This window comes from Mauremys mutica, chromosome 21 (assembly GCF_020497125.1).
Source record: "Mauremys mutica isolate MM-2020 ecotype Southern chromosome 21, ASM2049712v1, whole genome shotgun sequence".
Classification (NCBI taxonomy): domain Eukaryota; kingdom Metazoa; phylum Chordata; order Testudines; family Geoemydidae; genus Mauremys; species Mauremys mutica.
Genome location: NC_059092.1, coordinates 18,473,401 through 18,488,634, shown reverse-complemented (window position 1 = coordinate 18,488,634; position 15,234 = coordinate 18,473,401). Strand labels below are relative to the sequence as shown.

The window sequence follows — 15,234 nt, the reverse complement described above, 5'->3', positions numbered from 1 at the left end:
GTGCAGCAGGGAGCTCAGGGCAGGTGGTTGGAATGCACAGGAGTGCAGAAAGGGGCTCAGGGCAGGGAGTTGGGTGCAGGAGGGGTGCGAGGTACAGGCAGAGGGCTTAGGGCAGGAAGTTGGGGGGCGGGGGGCAGGAGGGGTTTGAGCTCCAGCCCGGTGCCGCTTACCTAAAGTGGCTCCGGGGTGGCAGTGGCGCACGCCAGGGCCAGGGCAGGCTCCCTGCATGCCTGCCCTGTCCCCACGCCACTCCAGGAAGTGCTGCGGCCCCTGCGGGGGGGGGGAGGCGGGCAGAGGGCTCTGCGTGCGCACATGGAGCCCTTTGCCTCCCGGCCCGGGGGCTGCTTCTGAGAGCAGCGCCGGGCCCGCAGCACCACCAGGGGTAATCCCGTGGGCCGGATCCAAAGCCCTGAAGGGCCGGATCCGGCCCGCGGGCCATAGTTTGCCCATCCCTGATCTAGACTGTTCTCAGTGGTAGAAGATGACAGAACAAGGAGTAATGGTCTCAAGTTGCAGAGGGGGAGGTTTAGGCTGGATATTAGGAAAAAAAATTTCACTAGGAGGGTGGTGAAGCACTGGAAAGGGTTACCTAGGGAGGTGGTGGAATCTCCTTCCTTAGAGGTTTTTAAGGTCAGGCTTGACAAAGCCCTGGCTGGGATGATTTAGTTGGGGTTGGTCCTGCTTTGAGCAGGGGGTTGGACTAGGTGACCACCTGAGGTTCCTTCCAACCCTGATATTCTATGATTCTATGATTCTGTGATCCTCTCTGTGAGGTCTCTCAGGTGAGTGTGCAGAGACAACTCCTCTTGGGAAAGGATTCATCCACTTCTGCCCACCAAAACGGAAGCATAACTGGGGGATTGTTCTTGTTTTCTGGGTGGGGGGCTTGTGCCCATTCTCCTAAGCTCCCATCTGCTCCCAGCCTGAGAGAGCCCTGGCACAGACCAGCTGGCTCCATCCTCTTCCCTTGGCCCTGCCTCAGCGATCCGTGGCTTGGGCACACCCAAGTCTCTCTGGCCTTTTTCTGCAGCAAGGGAAACCCAACGTGAATCTCACGCTTGTCACTGAGATTGTCGGTTTTCCTAAAATACATGATGGTGGTGAAAATAATCAGCCGTAATAACAATGGAATAACAGCCAGGGTTAGAAACGTCCTCACTTCATTCAAATGAAATCACATTTCACTTTGCAACAGTCGGCCCTGGTCCTGCAAGAGGATTGCAGTCAGTGGGACTTCGTGTGGGGCACAGGCCCGGCAGGATTGGGGCTGACAGAGAGGGAGACTGCATCACGTGGATGGGGCAGCAGTGAGTGATGGTACGAAACCTAGAGGGGAGTACGGGAGCCGTGAGGAAAGAGGACTGGGAGGAGTGCAGAGAACCAGGCACATGACCTGAAATAATAAGGGTGAGGAGCTCTGGTTTGCCATGACAAGAGACAGGAATCCAGTGATGGGCACCAGGGTTGGAGCAGAGGGAGAGAAGGTGACTTTAGCAGCTGTGATTTGGCTAGTGGATGAGAACTTGCTATCCCATGGGCAGTCTCCATTCCCTACCCTCATCATGTTTCTGAGGGAGCACTGGCTGGCAGTGGCACCAGCAGGGGGAGATCTCTGAGATAGCCATAGATCTCAGAGTGCTTTGCCAATGCTGGCTTGTGTCATTATCCTTGTTTCACAAATGGGGAAACTGAGAACAGGGCAGGGCTGTGACACAGCAACTTACTGGTCTCCTGACTCCCATTCCTGGCCCCTAAGCACCAGTCTGTGCTGGAGACTAACCCATCATGAATATTGCAAAATAGTAAATGAAGAAAATCAACTGAAAAGCCAGGATAATCATAGAATCATAGAATTCAAGATCAGAAGGGACCATTATGATCATCTAGTCTGACCTCCTGCAAGATGCAGGCCACATAAGCCGATCCACCCACTCCTGAACTAATTCTCTCCCTTGACTCTGCTGTTGAATGCTCCAAATCATGATTTAAAGACTTCAAGTAGCAGATAATCCACCAGCAAGCGACCCCTGCCCCATGCTTCGGAGGAAGGCGAAAAACCTCCAGGGCCACTGCCAATCTACCCTGGAGGAGAATTCCTTCCCGACCCCAAATATGGCGATCAGCTGAACCCCGAGCATGTGGGCAAGACTCTCCAGCCAGACCCTCTGGAAAGGGCTAACAATATCCCAACGTTGACCCTTTGTACTAATTACCAGTGTGGCACATTATTGACCTATTGACTAAACCCGTTATCCTATCATACCATCCCCTCCATACACTTATCCAGCTTAATCTTAAAGTCATGGAGGTCCTTTGCCCCCACTGTTTCCCTCGGTAGGCTGTTCCAGAATTGCACTCCTCTGATGGTTAGAAACCTTCGTCTAATTTCAAGCCTAAATTTCCTGACTGACAATTTATATCCATTTGTCCTTGTGTCCACATTAGCACTGAGCTGAAATAATTCCTCTCCTTCCCTGGTATTTATCCCTCTGATATATTTAAAGAGTGCAATCATATCTCCTCTTGTCCTTCTTTTGGTTAAGGAAAACAAACCGAGCTCCTCAAGTCTCCTTTCATACGACAGGCTTTCCATTCCTCGGATCATTCTAGTGGCCCTTCTTTGTACCCGTTCCAGTTTGAGTTCATCCTTCTTAAACATGGGAGACCAAAACTGCACACAATACTCCAAATGAGGTCTCACCAACGCCTTATATAACGGGACTAGCACCTCCTTATCTCTACTAGAAATACCTCGCCTAATGCATCCCAAGACCGCATTAGCTTTTTTAGCGGCCACATCACATTGCCTACTCATAGTCATCCTACGATCAACCAGGACGCCTAGGTCCTTCTCCTCCTCCGTTACTTCCAACTGGTGCGTCCCCAGCTTATAACTAAAATTCTTGTTAGTCATCCCTAAATGCATAACCTTACACTTTTCACTATTGTATTTCATCCTGTTACTAATACTCCAGTTTACAAGATCATCCAAATCTCCCTGGAGGATATCCCGATCCTTTTCCGAATTGGCAATACCTCCCAACTTTGTGTCATCCGCAAACTTTATCAGCCCACTCCTACTTTTGGTTCCAAGGTCAGCGATAAATAGATTAAATAAAATCGGACCCAAAACCGAACCTTGAGGAACTCCACTGGTAACCCCCCTCCAACCCGACAGATCACCCTTCAATATGACCCTCTGCAGTCTCCCCTTTAACCAGCTCCTTATCCACCTCTGGATTTTCATTTCGATCCCCATCTTTTCCAATTTAACCAGTAATTCCTCATGTGGTACCGTATCAAACGCCTTACTGAAATCAAGATATATTAGATCCACCGCATTTCCCTTGTCTAAAAAATCTGTTACTTTCTCAAAGAAGGAGATCAGGTTGGTTTGGCACGATCTACCTTTCGTAAAACCATGCTGTAATTTGTCCCAGTTGCCATCGGTCTCAAGGTCCGTAACCACTCTCTCCTTTAAATTTTTTTCCATGACTTTGCATACTACAGATGTTAAACTAACAGGCCTGTAGTTACCCGGGTCACTTTTTTTCCCCTTCTTGAATATAGGAACTATATTAGCTAATCTCCAGTCAAACGGTACAACCCCCGAGTTTAGAGATTTATTAAAAATCATCGCTAACGGGCTTGCAATTTCACTCGCCAATTCCCTTAATATTCTATAATGCATCACGAAAGTGTACTTTGTTCAGTTATTTTTACAATTGGAGCTTCATTTTAATTATTTATGATTCTACTTTGTTATGTTCTGTAGCCAAGCTGGTCAAAGTAACAAAGTCTTAGAAACAGCCTGTTACTGGAGACCTGGGGGCAGCAGTGGAGGTGCGGTGAGAACCCTGGGAGTTTTGCACAGGGGACGAGTGGTGCTCTGCACCTCGTGTGCTGGGGAACACCTTGCTGCTCTCCAACGCCCTTTCTCAGGGTTGTTTAGTGAGTTGCTTTTACATCACAACATATTTAAAAGGCTGGGCCAAGTAAAAGCCCCTTTGAATGTGAGTCTGTCTTTCATGTGGAAACAGACCTGGAGAGATAGTGACGGGGGGGTGATGGGATCCCCGGGGTACAGCCTGGGACTGGGGTACTGCTGTGCCCCCTTAGCTCTCCAGCCTGGGCCATCTCTCTCAAGGCTTTGCTAGTGACAGCCAACAAACCCCTCCAGGCGCTGTGATCACTCAGCACAACTGCATGTGGAGACCCACACCCAGCTCGATCCCATGAACGCTCCCTGAGCCACTCACAAATCACACAGGGAAAGGCACCGGCCAGTTTCCCCGGCTCCTCAGCCTGGCACCCCAGACCAGTGTACGTTTATTACCCAGTCCGCCCCTCCCTCAATGTGGAGAGGACACGCACCCGCCTTGGTCACTGAGCTGAGATTTCCCAAGCACTTCCACCAAAACACCCTGTTTTGGGTAAAATATAAAACAGGTTTAGCAACTACAGAAAGAAGGATTTGAGAGAGTATAAGTGGTTGGCATAGAAGGTCAGAGCTAGTTACCATAGAAAATCAAAGGTAAGCGCACAGTCCAAGTCTTAAACCTCGTTACACGGGACAGTATTTAGATCAAGCAGTTTGCTCACCCCCAGGATGTTACAGTTCTTAATACGCTGGCTTCTCCCTTGAGCCAGGACCAGTCTCCTCAGTTGAAGTCTTTTGTCCTTCCAGCGTTCTTATTGCTTCCAGCGTAGGTGGGGGAGGAGAAAGATAAAAGCATGATGCCCTTGTCCCCTGTTTTATAATCTTAGTCCATGTGCCTAGAAGACGCTTACCCAGACGTGCCCTGGTGGGCTTTGCTGAGTCACAGCGTTGGGCAATTCCCCGGTGTGGTCTTGTGCAACTGAGTCATAGAACTGAGAAGTCCCCATTGTGTGGTGCTTGTGCAATTGTCATTGAGTTGTAAACCCCTTGATTACGCCTCCCCTGCTGATTAATGGTGGATTAACATCCTCCTGGGAGCATTGCAAATGTACAGCACATGTCAGTAACAGCCATACAGCAAAATCTCATAACCACGTACACACTGATGCTATACGGGTTTCACCTTTCATATGATATCTTACCTGGCCTGCTTTGTATGAAATATCACAACCAGATAGGAATGATGAATCTGGGGGCTACAGGGTGCTATTTTGAGGTACAGTGTGTCACAGGGGGTGTTACCTCATTACCTTTTCTGAGGATTCAAAGCCTGGTGCTGCAGCTGTGGGGAGCTCATTCTCTTGGCCATTCTCACTGGGTCTCTCTCTCCCTGGCCCTGACGTAGCTATGCCTGAGCTTGGTTTTTCATTAGTCGTGTGCACTGGGATTATGCCTAATTTACATCTGTGTGAGAGCAGAATCCAGCCCCGTGTCCATGGTGCTTATTGAGAGGGGTAGCAGCACTGTGCTGTGAATGAAGAGGAGTGCATTAGTCTGCCTCTGCTTTGCTTGTGCTCCCAGCCCCGGCTGCCAGAGAATCTCACATGACCATGGAAATGGGGTAAGAATCAGTAGCTGCATCATTCCTAGCAGGCTACACGTTGAGCTGTGTTGGCAATCAAGGGCAATCTCACTGTGACCAGCTGGTGGGCCAGTCTGAGCCATAGCTGGAGGGATCCATCGGTGCAGGAGAACTAGTGACGTCAGCATGTGTCTCATTTCCAGGAGGCGCAAGAGTCACTGTTATACATGTGTCCGGTCAGTTTGCACTTTATGCTCAGGCTGGTGGATGAACGTCTCGCACTCGCAGCTGCTGCCTGCAGACTCAGCACACTGAGATCAGAGGGGAGACGTGCACTTCCAGTGTGTCCCTGGGCCTCTGGCATGACGAATATCGGGGGTGGAAAACGGATTTTTGCATGCTCTTGATGCAAAGGCTTCTTTGCTGGGAGACAAGGCAGGTTTTGCTCAAACAAGAGTTCATTTTGCCTGAGAATTAGGGCCTGTTTCACTTGAAAATAATCCAGATCCCCACCTGAAATATTGCACTGAACTGCTTCCAGTTTCAAACTCGTAACAATGCAAAAGTCTCAAGCCCTGACTAACTTTCCATGTTCCTAGGAATATTTTGCTCTCCTCTCAGACTCTAGGAATTGCCTGGGGCTGGCCCCGGTAGCTGTGCAGACCAGTGGGCGGTGCTGGAACTGAAAGCGATGGCTACAACAGAGTAATGTTACTGACCTGCCCGCTCCAGCGTCAAGTGCCATCTGCTCCGTGCAGTTGACTTACAGTTCTCTCTTCTCCCTCTCTTCCAGCCCCTTCGGCTGTATCCATCATGCACCAGGTCAGCCGGACGGTGGACAGCATTACCTTATCGTGGTCTCAGCCTGACCAGCCCAACGGAGTCATCCTGGATTATGAGCTGCAATACTTTGAGAAGGTATCAGCAGAGCCTGGGGCCGCCCACTGTTAATGTGGGCATGGGGAGACGCGGCTCAGCCCTTTTGCCATCCTTGGTGGAGATGCTTTGGGGGACTGACCATCACAGCCAGAGATGGCATGTGCCCCGGGGGCATGTGGTGGCACAACTGGTGTCAGATGCAGTTGAAGAGAATAATATTAACCCTTTGGATCCCAGGGATTGAATGTGTAGGGCAGGACACACTGTAGTCTCCACGCAGCTAGCTCTGCTTGGGCGATATAGCTGGGTTTGAAAGGGCATGAGGAGTCACTGAGGAGGAGTTCTTGAGGCCATGAGAGGGGTGTCCCAACCTTCAATAATCAAGAGCTAGTGGTTGTCAGCGCCATTGCAGGCTGGCCCTTCCCTCCAGTTTGCTAAAGCAGAGGTCCCAGGGACTTGTTAGTCCCTTTCCCTGGTGCAGCGGTGGCTTCTTCATGGAGCAGGAACTGTGCTGGCTGGAACCTCGCAAACTGATACACTGATATGTTGGGGCTAAATTCCTGCTTGACTCCACAGAGTCAATGATTTTACACCAGGGATGAATTTAGCCTCCAGTGCCAGTCCTAAGGGCTTCTCTGCATGACCATTGTTTGCACCAGTGCAGCTGAACCAGTGTGCATGTGTTGCACTGGCAAAAGCTGGGCTTGCACTCCCCAGTGTATACACGTTGTACAAGTATGAAGCTGGGCTTGCACTCCCCAGTGCATACGTGTTGTACAAGTATGAAGCTGGGCTTGCACTCCCCAGTGTATACGCGTTGTACAAGTACGAAGCTGGGCTTGCACTCCCCAGTGCATACGCATTGTACAAGTACGAAGCTGGGCTTGCACTCCCCAGTGTATATGCGTTGTACAAGTATGAAGCTGGGCTTGCACTCCCCAGTGCATACGTGTTGTACAAGTACGAAGCTGGGCTTGCACTCCCCAGTGTATACGCGTTGTACAAGTACGAAGCTGGGCTTGCACTCCCCGGTGTATACACGTTGTACAAGTATGAAGCTGGGCTTGCACTCCCTGGTGTATACGTGTTGTACAAGTACGAAGCTGGGCTTGCACTCCCCGGTGTATACGCGTTGTACAAGTACGAAGCTGGGCTTGCACTCCCCAGTGCATACGTTTTGTACAAATACGAAGCTGGGCTTGCACTCCCCAGTGTATACGTTTTGTACAAATACGAAGCTGGGCTTGCACTCCCCAGTGTATATGTGTTGTACAAGTACGAAGCTGGGCTTGCACTCCCCGGTGTAGACGCGTTGTACAAGTACGAAGCTGGGCTTGCACTCCCCGGTGTATACGCGTTGTACAAGTATGAAGCTGGGCTTGCACTCCCCAGTGTATACGCGTTGTACAAGTATGAAGCTGGGCTTGCACTCCCTGGTGTATACGCGTTGTACAAGTATGAAGCTGGGCTTGCACTCCCCAGTGCATACGTTTTGTACAAATACGAAGCTGGGCTTGCACTCCCCGGCATATATGTGTTGTACAAGTACGAAGCTGGGCTTGCACTCCCCGGTGTATACGCGTTGTACAAGTACGAAGCTGGGCTTGCACTTCACCGTGTATATTTGTAGCACCAGTAGGAAGCAGGGCTGGCACTCCCAGTGTGTATGTGTTGCTCCCGTAGGAAACTGGTCTTGCACTCCCCTGTGTGACTTAGCCAGGGATAGAACTGTGATAAATGGTGCTGGTGCAAGCTCCACTTTACACAAGTGCAGTGGATCTGTGCTGGGGGTCTACAATGATGCAGCTACGCCAGTGCAATGCCCTATGGGATGGGAGCTGATGTGAGAGGTTGGAAGAGATCCAGGTGGAATGGCCCTTCTGAGTGAGAATGCGTCCCTCTCCAAAACACGCCCCATTCCAGGTGCCACCAGCCCAGCCAGAGAAGAGAAGAGGGATTCTGTGTTGTTCAGTGGAACTCACCCTGCACAACAGGAGGAAGTTCACAGGCCAGGACTGTAACTTCCTTTGCATGGTGGGGAGGTGTCTGACGGGCTGGCTTTGTGCTGCCAAGGCCTTCCGGGCTGGGGGTCTGGCCGGAGTGCAGGGTTGCAGGAGAAGGCCCAGCCTCAGTGAGTGGTGCTGAGGCTTTAGCAGGATGGAGTCCGCTGGGAGCGGGAAGTGGGGGGCAGGAGCCTTTTCCTCCCAGAAGCACATTTCTGCCGCAAACTACACATTAAAAAATAAACTCCAAAAATCCCCACCTAATTAAAACACTTTTTATGATTTAAATGAAACAGAAAATATTTTCCCAGCAGCTGCCTGAGGAAATGATTAATCCCCGTTGCTCCCTGCCTGTGACCTATTTTCTCAGCACCAGGAGCCAGAGGGGGGGGAGGAGGGGAGAGCCACTTTGTAAGCTGTAAAATAGGTCCTGACCTATATTGCATAAATCAGAGCCATTTACTTGACCCCTGGAAATGATCCCAGAGAACATAGCAAGTTGGCTGGGGAGATAACCAGACAGACCCAGAGAGGGGTCCCAGCCCAGAGACGCTCTAAGCAGCAGCAGCAGATCTCGGGGCGGTTATTCGCTCATTCTCTCTCTCTCTCAGTGGGGGTGTAAATGCAGGAGAATGGTCTGTAAAGCCAAAGCTGTGACCTTCGCCCCCGTCCGCTGGGCTGTGGCTGGCTGCTGGGGGAGACTGCTCTCCTCCTTGCTCTGAGAGGTCATTGCACAAGAGCTCTGGGTGGCACAGGGCACGGGTAGTGCCACGGGGTAATGGTTCGTACAGCTTAGAGTGCAAATGGCGTTGGGGCTCTGCACAGGAGCCTGGGCTGGAATTTGCTGCTGCGTTAGCCGCAGGGCCGCCCAGAGGATTCAGGGGGCCTGGGGCAGGGCTGGGTCTTCAGTGGCAATTCAGCGGTGGGTCCCTCTCGGAGGGAAGGATCCGCCGCCGAATGCAGCCGAAGAACGAAGCGGCAGCGGTAGAGCAGCCTAAGTGCCGCCGATTGCAGCTTTATTTTTATTTTATTTTTTTCCCACCGCTTGCGGCGCTTGTACTCACCGGGCGGCGCTCCGAGGCTTCGGCAGCACTTCAGCGGCGGGTGCTTCACTCGCTCCGAGGCTTCCGCTGCACTGAAGGACCCACCGCTGAAGACCTGGAGAGAATGAAGGGCCTGCCGCCGAAGTGCCACCGAAAACCCAGGAGCGGCTTGCGAGGCCCCTGCGGGCCCCAGGGTCTGGGGTAAATTGCCCCACTTGCCCCTCCCCCCCCCGGCAGCCCTGGTGAGTAGTGGGCAGAAGGGAAAATTCTAACCCCAGCCCCCTTTGGCTTGCAGAGGGAGGGGCTGGTGCCGATGCTACAGTGACACTTTGGGGTTGTTTTGACATTTGGACAAGTTGGTCCTTGTCCTGGCCACTGTCAGCTCTCCACCCTACAGAAGCTGGGAATGAGCGACAGGGGAGGGATCACTTGATGATTCCCTGTTCTGTTCATTCCCTCTGGGGCACCTGGCATTGGCCACTGTTGGAAGACGGGATACTGGGCTAGATGGACCTTTGGTGTCTTGCATCTGAAGAAGTGGGTATTCACCCACGAAAGCTCATGCTGCAAAACGTCTGTTAGTCTATAAGGTGCCACAGGATTCTTTGCTGCTTCTACAGAACCAGACTAACACGGCTACCCCTCTGATACCTGGTGTGACCCAGTACGTTCTTACGGTCTTACATTCACTTTGCTCTGTTTCGTCCCCAAAACTGAAAAAAGTTGATCTGGTTTTCATTGTGAAATGACTTTTCATTTCTAAATTGATTTTATTTTAAATTCCAATGCAGTACAAAATGAAAATGTCACAATTGGAATGAAACACTTGGATTTTATCACAGCACAGTGTTTTCAATTGACCCCAAAAAAGGTTTTTTTTTTTCCTAAATTTAGTTTCAGAGAAAATTTTAAATGTTGTTGGTTTTGTTCCAGTTTGGAATGAAACCAGTTTCAGAATGTCAGTATTTCCCGCAGAGCAGAAATTCCGAGCTTCAAATAGCTCCAGTTGTCATTAAAACCATCATGTGGGTCCAAACTATGATTTTCATCCCCCAGACCCAGAAAAACCCCTTTGCTCCCTAAAGGATCTCGCCTTGCTAGATTTCAGCTCCCAACCCCAAGCGGCTGTTTAAAAGAGGCAACTTTGTTCTCATCGTGGAAAAAGTGGGCTTGCTCCACTTGAAAACCCACAACTGTTTCCAAACAAGTTTCCAAACAAATTCACTCCTGGGTACTAACCAGCCCTGGAGAATTTCAGCCCCAAAGGTTGTGAGCACCTGAAAAATGGGGGTTTCCAATGGAAAAGCTTAGGGCCCCTTAATAGATTATTAGGGTTGGAAGAGACCTCAGGAGATCATCTAGTCCAACCCCCGACAGACTCTGGACTCCATAGGGAGTTAAGAGAAGCAGAGGCCAGAAAGCCTTTCTCCAAGCCAGGCTGGCGTTTGGTGCAGGTTCTTTTGCATTTCTGTCAGTGTCACACAGGGAAAGAACAAAGAATAATGGAAGAACAGTCGGGCTTGGCAGAAAGACGCCAGCCTGGCAGTTGTTTGGCGGCCAGTTGTCAGCCCTGTACAGACACCTCTGGAGGTGTGTCTGCGCTGCCCTCAGGGGATGTGATTGCAGCTCTCCCTGCTAGCTGGAATCCAGCTGGCACGGGTAGCAAAGCAGTGATGCCCAGGCTAGCTGCACAAGTAATTCTCAGGGGTCCAGGAGGGCTCATCCAGCCCCTATTGCAGCCAGTGCTACTGTGGCTTCACTGCTGGCAAGATTAAAACTAGCCCAGCTTTGCCTGCCCAAGCAGCACTCGCACGCTGGTACTGCGGTGCCGGCATACCGCGTGTCAGCGGTGCACGTGCATTGGTAAGTCCAGGCTGCAGGAGGGGGCGGGGCAGGATGGGAGCGCTGGGCCCAGGGCTGTGAAAGCGGAGGCGCAATCCGTTTGTTCACTGGGAGGAGCAGGGAGCCCTGCTGTAAGTTCACGTACTAATCCCAACATACCCAGGGCTGGGGAAGTCCAGACTCGGGGTAGCGGGGCCTGCCCCAGCCTGTGACACACGAGGCTTGTTGAGAACCACATCTCCCCCGAGCCAAGGCCAGGAAAGAAACGGGGAGGCATTTCTAAGTCATTCCATGTTACCTGGGCAGCTCTGGAGTGGGGCTGGGCTGGCGAAAACAGTGTAAACTCACCAAGTGCTTGTTGCAAAAGGTGATGGACAAAACGCTGACACTGGGCCGGTTCCAGCCCCCATTGTGGGGGGGGGCGGTGAGGGGGACCTAGATCCAGCCCACAATTCCACGGTGCTGCCCACGTTTCAAAGCCTGCAGCATCGGACAGGGAGGACACTGCCCTAGGTAATGGCCTAGCTGGTCCTGCTTGGGGACGGTCCCCTGGAGCTTGGAGCTGACGATTCTTCCTTGCTTGTCTGCTGGACTGATTCCTCCTAGGAAGAATGTTCTTCATCCCCTACCAAGTGAGCTGGTCTAGCTCCTCCTTGCAGGCTGCCAATCCCGCCCCCAGATTGTTAGTAACCCCACCCTCTGGGCAGCGCAGAGCCCCGAAGTGCCTGAAGGGAACACTGGCCTGACCAATGGAAAGCAGGTTCAAAAGGGAGGGTTTTGCCTCTGGACGGGAGGTCTGATGCTCTTTCCCTGCAGACCAGGTGCTGTTGAGGCTGTGAGTGGCTTCTGCCCAGCACCCAGATGTCTTGCATGAGGCGCCCAGGCAGCTCACAGGCTGGTTGGCAGCTCCATTTCCTGAAGGGGCAGATTAACCTGGCAAGTGCAACATTTGCATTTGGGCCTCGCTGATCAAAGGGACCTGCCTCTCCAATGTATTTCTACAGCCTGCACGTAACCCCAGACCAGTCCCAGTGCCACAGTGGAGCACAGGAGAAGCACATACTCGTGGAGATTAGCACGCCCCTCACAATGCCCTAACGGCCCAGTTACCCCAGGATACCTCCACCTTTCCACTCCAACCCGTGCATCCACTGGGAGTGGAAAGGTTCAGAGCTACAGCCCTCAAAACTCCATTAGCAAACAACATGGTCATGGAGAGCCCGGGTTACAGCAGCCCGTACCTTGGTGGAAGATTGTTACCAGGTCCCCACTTAATCTTCCTTTCTCAGGACTAGACATGCGCAGAATCTTTCCTCGTACGCCCAGGGCCACCCGGAGGATTCAGGGGGCCTGGGGCAAGGCCAGGTTGCTACAGCGCTTGTACTCACCTGGTGGTGGTCCGGGTCCGTGGCGGCATTTCGGTGGCGGGGGGCCCTTCAGTGCTGCTGAAGACGTGGAGTGATTGAAGGCCCCCCACCACCGAAATGCCGCCAAAGACCCGGACCGCCGCCGGGCCAGGGCTCACGGGCCATTTCGGTGGCGGGGGGGCCTTCAATCACCCCGTGACTTCAGCAGCACCGAAAGGCCCCCAGCCACCGAAATGCCGTCGAAGACCCGGACCGCTGCCGGGCCAAGGCTTGCGGGGCCCCTGTGGGGCTCGGGGCCTGGGGCAAATTGCCCAGCTGCCCCCCGCTCCCCGCATAGGCTTGGCTTTCTAAACCTGGTCCATATCTGCCTTAACATGTGGTGCCCAGAACTGCACACAGGACTCCAGCTGAGGCCTCACCAGTGCTGATTAGAGTGGGACAGTTCTAATCAGTTGTCTCCTGTATCTGACATACGTTGCTCCTGTTAATACACCCCAGCGTGATATTCGCCTTTTTAGCAACTGCATCACACTGTTGACCCCTAGTCAGTTTGTGATCCATTATACTCCCCAGATCCTTTTCAGCAGCACGACTGCCTAGCCAGCTACTCCCCATTTTGGAGCTGCTCGTTTGAGTTTCCTTCCTAAGTGAAGCACTGTGCACTTGTCTTTATAAAATTTCATCTTGTTGATTTCAGGTCAATTCTCCAATTTGTCACGGCTGTTTTGAATCCTAATCCTGTCCTCCAAAGTGCTTGCAACCCCTCCCAGCATGGGGTCATCCACAAATTTTATAAGCATACTCAAGTCATTAATGAAAATATTGAGTAGCACGAGACCCAGTACAGATCCCTGTAGGACCCAACAAGAAACACCCTCCCCGCTCCCACACGGAGGGGCTGGGGCTGGGGCTGGGGCTGGGAGTGGGTAAGATGGGGAAGGGGTGGAGACAGGGCGTGGGTAGGCCGCGGAAGGGACGCCGAAGGGACGGGGGTAAGTGCAGAGAAGGCTGATCCTTCACATTGTGCGGAATGAAGAGCAGGTTCATTCCCAGCAGAGGAGTCATTATCTCCATCCAGATTCAGCTTTTGCTTCAGGAGGGTCCCCCGTGCAACAGGCAGTTTCCATTTCGATACCCAGTGGGACCCTGGCGCAAACCCCAGGAGCGGGAGACCTGCCGGAGCAGAGACTTTATTGCTCCCCTATGGGTGAATGGGAAACCTGAAGGGGCTTCAATGGGAACCTGCCCCACGGGCTAGAGCCATCCAGTGGGAGCCTGGGTAACCCCTCAGCTGGCCCCACTCCAGCAGGAGACTGCGGGGCCTTGTGCAGGCACTAATGGTCCTTGTGCTCTTCACAGCATCTTGACGCTAATGTCTGTCTCATTAGCCAGTGGGTGTCTTGGTATTCACACTCTTCAGCACTGGGGGATTTGCTTCCTCACTAAGCAGGCTGTGTGCCACTGGGTTGTTTTGGTAGGGTTGCTTATAAGTTCTGGGGGCTAATGGGGAAAAGGAAGAGAAACCAAAGGTGTGGAGGGGGGGGCAGATGGCCTGACTGCAGAAGCATGGACTTTGCAGCACCATATTTCTCCCCAGATCTCCCCTTCAAAGTGATGCTGAGCTCAGGCTGCCCACCCACCAGTAGAGGGACCAGCATTTAGATGTTTGTTTCTCTTGTCGTTCACTGCAGCCAATCCCTCCAGCAGAGCTCTCCTGACCCCGGGTATTGAGCAGCGTGCCAGGAGCTGCTGCACTAAGCTCCTCATGCCTGAGAGGGGCCAGGGGCCTGGGCTCGGCTCTCTAACAGCAGGTGTTGTTTCCTTGGCAGGATCTGAGTGAATTCAATGCCACAGCAGTGAAGAGCCCCACCAACACCATGACTGTGCAGAACCTCAAAGCCGGCACCATCTACGTCTTCCAGGTGCGGGCACGCACCGTGGCCGGCTACGGCCGCTACAGTGGCAAGATGTACTTCCAGACCATGACCGAAGGTGAGACAGGCAGGCAGGTCCCTCTGCGTAAAGGGGCAGAGACCAGGATCAGGGCTTCAGAAGGGTGGGCTGGTGCCTTCTGCTGCAGGGCTGTGAATCCCCCCACCCACCCTACCTGGCAGGGCTCAGGTGAGCAGACAAGGAGGGGTGGGCACACAGGTTCTCCACGGGTTCCCACCAAGCTGGGACCCGCAAAGGGTGCTTTATTCCCCCCTCCCCATAGCCAGGGATGGGGCAGAAGGCTCACGTTCCCTCTCCCCCCTGCACTGTGGGGAGCTGCATCTCCCACCCGCGTGTGAGCTTGACACCTGCGGGGGTCTCACGGCGCAGTAACGGGTTCCCTCCTTCCTGTGTGCCAGCTGAGTACCAGACTAGTGTCCAGGAGAAGCTGCCACTCATCATCGGCTCCTCTGCGGCGGGTCTGGTGTTCCTCATTGCCGTGGTCGTCATCATCATTGTGTGCAACAGGTGGGTTACTGGTGAGCGGACCACACGCTGCCCAGGGAAAGCCCCACCACACTCGGCCTGGCACGGCCCACGGGGCTCGGTCTGGGGTGGTGGGAGAGGTGAAGGGTGACAGGGGGTGGAGGAGGCAAGAGGCTGAGGGCAGATGAGGGTGGGGGAGGTAAGGGGAGAGGCCAGGTGA

The 15,234-nt window shown here is 52.9% G+C and overlaps 1 protein-coding gene across 4 annotated transcripts in view; it reads left to right on the top strand.

Annotated features, from left to right (window-relative positions):
• EPHB2 (EPH receptor B2) overlaps positions 1 to 15,234 on the top strand; it is a 189,435-nt gene that overhangs the window by 135,001 nt on the left and 39,200 nt on the right. For all 4 annotated transcript variants that reach the window (XM_044996013.1, XM_044996012.1, XM_044996011.1 and 1 more), the window contains exons 5-7: positions 6,256 to 6,380; positions 14,426 to 14,588; positions 14,948 to 15,056. In XM_044996013.1, the coding sequence (XP_044851948.1) occupies positions 6,256 to 6,380; positions 14,426 to 14,588; positions 14,948 to 15,056 (397 nt within the window). The remainder of the gene's footprint in view (positions 1 to 6,255; positions 6,381 to 14,425; positions 14,589 to 14,947; positions 15,057 to 15,234) is intronic.